Raw genomic sequence first — 8,452 nt, 5'->3', positions numbered from 1 at the left:
CAGCAATGATATCCCTTATTCCATGTACCCATCTGAATTCAGCCTAAATGTCTGTCAGCTCCCTGTCAATGTATTGCTGCAGCCATTTTTAAATTATCTTTAGCACAATTTTACTTACATGCAATATTAATTATATTGTCCAATGATTTCTACATTGTATTGGGTCACCTCTCTTTTGAAGGGACACAAATATGGATTTCTTCCAGTCAGTTGGCCAGGTAGCTGTCTTCTAAATTTCTTGACATGAGTGAGTTCCTCCAGTCTCAGCTTGGAGTTTTGTAATTTGTTGTACCATTTCACAGAACTCACAAACTATCAAGGCAATGACTCACATAGTTGTTTTTGTGGAGGCTGGTAAGTCCCAAATCTATGTGTCAGTCTGGAAGCCTCTCCCTACTCACATGGATGCAGAGGCTAACAAACCTAAAATGGCAAGTCAGATAACAAGATGCTGGCTTGAATTTCAGAACTGGAGATCAGATGATGAAGAGCCAGATGCTGGATTCAGAGCTAGAAAGAGACCTTTGCCAGAGCATTCAATCAATGTATCTTGGATGCAGACCATACCCTCATAAAAACTCCCCTTATTTGGGCATGGTAGTACAAGAGTAGAAAGGTGGTGATTAGCCTAAGGGTGGAAACTAGTGTTAAGGGTGGAGACTTGAATCACATTCTAGTAAAGTGGTGACTCAAGATGCAGCCTCCCAGCCGGAATCTTGTCTCATTTGTATAATAGACAACTCACTCCAAAACGGAACCATAACCACAGGCAAAGAGGCTAGGATTTATAACATATCACAATATGGAAGTTTATAACTAGGAGAGTCATTTAAGTCATTCACTGCACTGCAGAGTGGTATTGACAGAAGGTAGTAACATTTCTTCCTTTTCATAAATTTTACTGTCTTTATCAACAAAAATCTAACCCAGTGTGATACCACAACTATTTATTCAAACTCATTTTCCATGAATTAGAGACTATTGGCAGTAAGATTTTTCAAGCCTTCTTTCACTCTCAAGAAGTCTAGCCTCAGTCCTAGAAATCCTGTTTCTGTCAACCAACTCAAGCTGAGTAGGGCTCCCTGGTAATACTAATTTTTCTAACTGACTTGGGACATTCCACCAACCCACACTAAGGGCTTTACAGATTGTCCTCCATGAAGCAGCGAGAGGCCCAGAAAAGGCAATTCATTCATTCTTTTATCAGGAAAATTTTATTAAGTGGCAAGCATGCGTCTAGGTACTGAGACTACAACAGTGATCAAGACAAACAGGGACCCTGCTCTCAAGGAGCCTAGAGTCTAATGGAGAAACAGACATTAATCAGAAAGTTGTTAGCTTGTTTTTATTAGCTGCTGTAAAGTCAGCCCTGACTCATGATGGGATCATAGTATTCACTATTTCACTTTCAACAGGTCATCAGGCCTTCCTTTCTTAGTTATCTTAGATGAACAGACTTAACTCATCTTAGTCTGGAAGCTCTGCAAAAACCTGTTCAGCATTCCAAGCGTACTATGCAGTAAGGGATTTTGAGAGGTCCTACAGGAGTCCTGGTGTGGTGCTGTGGGTTAACGCGCTGGACTGCAAAGTCAGTTTGAACCACAAGGTCTCCAGCCACTCCTCGGAAACCCTGCAAAGGGTCACTAAGGGTCAAAACCTATGAAACAACAAGGGGAGTCCTGTTGTGGTACTGCACAATAATGCACTGAACTGCAAGATCAGCTTGAACTGCAAGATTGAAACCCACCAGCCGCTCCTCGGAAACCCTATACAGGGTTGCTATGAGTCAGAACTGACTCAATGGCACTTAACATACTACACAATCTCCCAAGAGTTATACACCAGGTAGATGTCTCATTGCATCCATCTTCTCAGCTTGGCTACTCCTCCTATAGCCTACCCCATAAAAATTATGTCAGGGCACAGCTTTCAACTATTACTCGTTGATATCTTTCCCCTAGATAAACTCTCTATTCGTTTGTGTTTGACATCTGTTCCCTGCTGAAACTATGAGTGATATAGGCCTACGTAAAAAGATATGGTTACAGAATCAAAGCCCAGTGCTTATCCTGTAGTGCCACACCAGGCCTAAGCAGGTAGAGTAGGACAACATACTACCATAGCCTAGTTGAAAGCTAGAGTCATAGAAGAGAAGCCTTCCACTAGAAATTTTGTAATATAAAAGTTTGATAGTCACTGTCAGAATTCTTGTTGTTGCCACATGCTGTGGAGTCAGTTTCAACTAATAGCTACCTTATATAGGATTTCTGAGAGCATCAGATGGGTTTGAACTGCCAACCTTGAGGTCGGTGAGCTTAGCAGTCTAGTGTTTACCCTATAGTGCCACACCAGGGCTCAGACGTGTGGCAGAAAGGAAATAAGAGGACAACGTGTTTGTCTCTTTGTATGGGTATCTCAATTTGTCTCTTTCTACCCTCTAATTCTGGTGTGGCACTGTGGGATAAAGCACTGGACCTCAAGGTCAGTTTGAACCAAACTCACTAGCCGCTCCTTGGAACCCATGTACAGGGTTGCTATGAGTCAGAAGCGACTCGAAAGTACTTAACAACAACAACATCCCATTGGCAAAATCTAACTTAAAGTCCAAACCCAACCAGTATATAGGTGATAAAGTCCATAGAGATCAGTCTTCTAGGGTAAGGAAGACTAATTTGGTGAGACTTTTAATGGGAAACAAACAACCAATCATCTCACACTGTCAAGAACACCTTACTTAGAAAGAGAATGACTTTTTGGATTTATTACAGTGTATACTGTGACGCTGTGGGTTAATGCGCCAAACTGCAAAGCAGTTTGAACTGCAAGGTTGGTGGTTCAAGCTCACCAACCAGCTAGCTGCTCCTCGGAAACCCTATATAGGGTCACTATGGGTCGGAACTGACTCGATGGCACTTAACATATTACATTGGTAATAGTTTTTTGTTTTTAAGATAGGGAAAATAGCCTAACACATCACATAGCAAACATTTAGCAGCCTTCCCTGGTGGGATATACCATGGGTTGTTAGAGGGCTAAGCTGCCTGAACAGACTGCCTGAGAACCTCAGAGCACAACCCATTGTGATGAAAGTGGTATGACTCTGTGACTCTAGAATTCCCAGAAGCTCTGATTCAGCACTGGGAGCTTCTGCTCACAGTTTTGTTCAGGGTTCTTGGGTGCCCAACATCGGGGCTCCCGCTTTCCCCAAATCTAGATGAAGTTTCTCTTACTAATTTACCTGCTTGGCTCTGCCAGAGGTAAGTCCTCTACCCTTGTTCTGAGTGAATATATAAGGGACCTATTTAAATTGTTTCAGCTTTTAGAGAAGTACCAGTTTCTTAGTTACCCAAATTAATTTGAGTCCAAATCAAGAATAGCTAAGTAAGCCCACCTCTGAGAGCTCCTGAACCAACTAATTCTTCTTAATTGTGATTTTACAGGGGCTGATTAGTCTGGGACAGTTCTTTAAGTCACTTAACATTTGTGTCTAATTAAAGTTCATGAGTTCTCTGGAAGTCCAATGAGGGTTTGTTCCAACCAGCTGAGTGTAAGGGACCCTCGTGTAGTTAATGTGCCAAGGAAAGATATAAGGTGATGAGACTGTGCCCACAGAACACAGTAGGGCCATGAACCAGAGACATGTTAAGACTCTCCTTCATGGCTGTGTTCTAGCCATTTTACTCTGTATCTCCTTTTAGGATCCCCCATCCTTGTAGGCTATGTTCTCTCCTGCCTCCTACAGGAGAAAAGAGAGACCATGAGCTCTGAGATATGTGTCAGATGACATCTTTGATTTTGCAATGGGCTCCGAAATGTTTTGTTTCTTTCATGTTTGACTCTCACAGGTTGACCCACAAATATAGATGCATAGCCATCAGATGGTAGTACAAGAGGGCTTTTAAAAGTTCATGGAAAAATTCTATTATTTTTTCATTAAATTTTTCCTTGAACTTTTTGAAGCCCCCTCATATGTGCCAGTCACACGGTAAAGCAGTGAGTCAAATCTTTAAGAATGACAGAGAAAAAGACTAGCATACTTTCTTAAACTTCCTTTCTATTAAAAAAAAAATCTTTTTATTAAAATGTTAACTACTGAAGAATCAGGCAGATATTTCTGGATCAAATAAAAAAAAAAAATCTTAAAATCTTTTCCTTAGTCTAACCCTGGTCTTTTAGAAAGTATCTGCAATATGTAGACCCACAGGGAACCTAGGAATCCCACATTAGCTCACTTCATAAGAGATTAGTGTTGGCCACTGACTTTCTCTCTCTTTCACCATTTCTTGTCGGTTCCTTCACTATCCTAGGAGCATCAGGTCAGCCTGATGAGCTTCTTGGCTCTATTGATCATCAAGGCTCAATTCACCAACTTTCAGGTGAGTACTTTTCACTTGCAAACCCATCAGATGCGGAGGCTTTATACGAGTCCACTTCAGGGGAACACTCTTCCAGTGAGCACTCTTCTGGTGAGAACTTTTCAGGTGAGCAAGGTTCTGGTGAACAGCTTTTGGCTGAACAATCTTCCAGTGAAAAGCCTTCAAGTGAAAAATCTCCCAATGAAAAAGCTTCTGGAGAAAAGGCTTCAGGTGAACAGGTATCAAGTGAAAAGTCTTTGAGTGAAAAGGCTTCTGGCGAAAAGCCTTCTGGCGAACAGGCTTTGGGAGAAAAACCTTCAGCTGAACAGGCTTCGGGTGAAAAACCTTCTGGTGAAAAGGCTTCAGGTGAACAACCTTCGGGTGAACAGTCTTCAGTTGAAAAACCTTCAGGTGAAAAGCCTTCAGGTGATAAGTCTAGTGAACAGCCTTCTAGTGAACCATCTTCCGGTGAACAGTCTTCCAGCGAAAAGCCTTCAAATGAACCACCTTTAGGCACATTATCTTCAATCACACCATCTTCAGGTGAGTCACATTTGGATGGTTTCCAATTCTTGCCTTCAAGTGAGGAGTGAGGAACATGTCAAATATTTTAGCAGAGCTTTTAACTGGTTCCTTCTGGTTTGACATCTTTCTGAAATTTGCATTTCCACATTAGATATAGTTAATCAGAATCTATATTTTAACAAGATTCCCGTGACCCCTATATATACATAAAAGTCACCTGAGGATCTATAAGACTCATTTGAGGATCTTGTTAAAATACAGATTCTGATTCAGTAGATCTGGGATAGAATACAAATTCAGCAGGAATTCAATCAGAATAAACCTGCTCAGAGCCCTGAATTTTAGGGAAGGAGCATAGAGGATACCACACACAGCTCTGCCAAACACTCTCCTAGCTCTCTACATGGAGAGCAGATTACAATAATACCAGGAGGCAGGATCCATGTTTTATAGAGTCTTAAAGCTTAAATCATTTGGAGACTTAAGAAAAATAATACAAATATAAAATGTCAGCAGCCCCTCCAACTCTATAAGAATTAACAAACACAAAATGCGCATGACTCCCCTAAAAGCATCTATCTCATGAAAGTACAGAATGTTGAAGACTAACCTTTTTATGATAAAACTTCATGATATCAAAAAGGTATCAAAATTTTATGATAAAGGTTTATCATAAAGTTTTGATACCTTTATGATAAAGCTTCATGATAAAACTCTGTTAGAATGCTATAGCTTTGCAAGCCCCATAAAGAGATGTCTAGCACAGCAGTTCATGGTTTGTTTTTTAACACAGAGTAAAGCATGCAGACATTTTTGCCTGTTAGATCCAGAAGTAAGCTCCCAAGACAACTACAATTTGGGGTCTCTTACTAAAATGGGGTTGTTCAAGGAACATAAACAAAACAAAGTTGGATGCCTTAAATGATTATGACATACATATATTCCATGCCACTGTTGTTGTTGCTAAAAGCCATCGAGTCAGTTCTGACTCATAGAGACCCTGTATAGGGTTTCTGAGAAGTGGCTGGTGAGCTTGAACTGCCGACTTTGCGGTTCAAACAAAGCTTGCAGTCCAGCACATTAACCCACAGCACCACACCAGGACTAGATTTCATACCACTATGTAGTGGTTATGAATCGGGCTGCTAACCTCACGGTCAGCAGTTCAAAACAACCAGCTGTTCCGCAGGAGAAAGATGAGGATTTCTGCTCCCGTAAAGATTTACAGCCTCGGAAACCCTGTACAGGGTCGCTATGAGTCGGAACCGTCTCCATGGCACATCACAACAACAACCTAAGTATTATTGTCCTAAATTTTAAAATGAGAGAAGTAGTATGTCCAAGTCACACACATAGTGGCAAACCTTGGATTCAAACCCGTCTGTCAATACCACAGCCTGTACTCTTTTCACTTCTTTGTGGTTCCTGAACTAGGTGACCAATGAGACAATAAGGAAGCAATTCAAAGGGAATGTCCTTTTGTGACAAATTAACTTTATTTGAAAATGGAGAATTTTGTACTCTCTACACTTTGCGGACTTTCTCTATGCTTTGCAACATTATAGACTTCTAACAATAATCAAATTTGACTCCAAAGTTTTGTGGCCTTGCAGGTGAGAATATAATGGGGAGTATGGATAGGAGTCAGTTTCATGGCAAATTCTACTTTGTTCCTTCACATTTATAAAGGCCCAGGAGACCATGGACTGGAATAAAAGTATTAGATAAACTTGGGGACTCATCATTAATGGTCACAGATGAAGCAATATTAATTTCCTCTATAACAGAAAAGAGACTATGCTCTATCAGACATAGGGCACTCAGATCCCCAACAAGAACAGAGATGAATGTGTTGTAGCCTGGCTACTTATTTTGCCCATCATCCCTCCCTTGATATAGGATTCAAGGCTACACACCTGATTCATGAGAGAATTCATCAGGTTTATCTTAAAACTTTCAGGCACAGGATTAAATTGTCACACATGCTCTTATATGAATGATCAAGGAAAATGTCTTCGTGGGGAAGGAGTTTGTTCCACTCAGAATTCCCAGCAGTGCATGTTAAAGAAGATCTTTGAAGGTACGTGGGACTTCATGATACAGGCTTTGCCAGAGAATACTTATTGAGGCAGAAGGATGGTAGGGGCTTGGTGAGAGATCAAACTGTGATTCACCAGGACCTTGGAAATTGAGAATTTTATTCTCTCAACAAATAAAGAATCCCAGTCACTAGTAGAAGAAACCCTTTTCAGACCTAAGACTTCTTAAAAAGCAGCAGGCTGGCTATTCTATTTTCAGTTATGCTAGTAGCCATGTAGTTCACAGGGTGAGAATGGGTGATGGGACAATGAAACCCTTGAGGCTGAATTGGGGAAGGTAAGTAGGCTCTACAATTTGTGAAGCTTAAAATGAAGAAATAAGTTTGACACACAGATGAGACTTATACATCTTCCTCCACGTTCTTTCATTTGTACTCACTCTTAGCCTTTGAATGACTGCTTGGACCACTTGTTTTACCCCATATATTTTCAACATGCAATTGGTTCAATCTATGGATACAGAGCCCTCAAGTACAAAGGGCCAACTGTACTTTGTATCCCTCCTTACATTTACTCCAGCTTCTTACTTCATTTTCTGAACATCATTTCATATTTCCATGCATTTTCTCATGCTATGTTTCAGCTTGGAACGATCTCCCCTCCCTTCAGTACCTATCAAAATTCTATCCATTCTTCACAATTCAATGCTATTTCTTTCCTAAGACTTTCTCTGCTTCTGTGCTCCAACAGTCAAAATATCAAAATTAATCACTTTTTAATTTACTAATGTAGCATAAGCAAGGCTTTTCCATTTCATCTCATGTAATAACTTATTTTTATGCTTATTGTTTTTATTTTCACCAACTCTTAAGATCAAAGACCTTGATGTTGCTAATCTTTGTATTCTCCAGTGTCCAGTATAGTTCTTTGCATAGTTGTTGATGAATGCAGTTGTCAGAATCCTTTAAATAATTGTTGTTAAGTGCCATCAAGTCGATTCCAATGCATAGCGACCCTGTATAGGATTTCCAAGGAGCGACTGGTGGGTTTGAAGTTCCAACCTTGTGGTTCACAGTCCAATGCTTATCCTACAGTGCCACACAAGGAGTTGCTGTTCTTAAGTGCCGTTGAGTCGATTCCAACCCTTAACAGCCCTGTATAGGGCTTCCAAGGAGCAGCTGGTGAGCTTGAACCACTGACCTTGCAGTTCAAACGACTTTGCAGTCTGACGCATTAGCCCACAGCGCCACACCAGCACAAGGAGTAGGGGTCCTTTAAATGTTTGATGAAATGAAATAGGCTGTTAGGAACAACACAGATAGTAAGAGTAGAATTGACAGGTCTTCACAACCACTTGGATGAAAAGGGCAAAAGGACGAATCAGAGATGACAGATTTTGAGAAAGCCGTACAGAAAAATATTTTTAAGAAGCTCAGGAAAATGAGATTTAGGGAGACTTACATTTGAGCATAGTAAATTCTAGATGTTCTTCGCATATCTGCATAGAGATGAATGAACCTTCACCCACTTAAC

The 8,452-nt window shown here is 40.6% G+C and overlaps 1 protein-coding gene across 1 annotated transcript in view; it reads left to right on the top strand.

Annotated features, from left to right (window-relative positions):
• Positions 1-3,214: 3,214 nt before the first annotated feature.
• The window catches only part of LOC102842756 (sperm acrosomal protein FSA-ACR.1-like), a 5,920-nt gene continuing 682 nt past the window's right edge, over positions 3,215-8,452 (top strand). Inside the window, exons 1-3 of the mRNA XM_006867666.1 lie at positions 3,215-3,257; positions 4,308-4,823; positions 6,811-6,960. Of these exons, the coding sequence (XP_006867728.1) occupies positions 3,215-3,257; positions 4,308-4,823; positions 6,811-6,960 (709 nt within the window). The remainder of the gene's footprint in view (positions 3,258-4,307; positions 4,824-6,810; positions 6,961-8,452) is intronic.

Source organism: Chrysochloris asiatica, unplaced genomic scaffold (genome assembly GCF_000296735.1).
Source record: "Chrysochloris asiatica unplaced genomic scaffold, ChrAsi1.0 scaffold00107, whole genome shotgun sequence".
Classification (NCBI taxonomy): domain Eukaryota; kingdom Metazoa; phylum Chordata; class Mammalia; order Afrosoricida; family Chrysochloridae; genus Chrysochloris; species Chrysochloris asiatica.
Note: the sequence above shows the minus strand (reverse complement) of the source record. Positions and strands in the feature narration are given on the sequence as shown.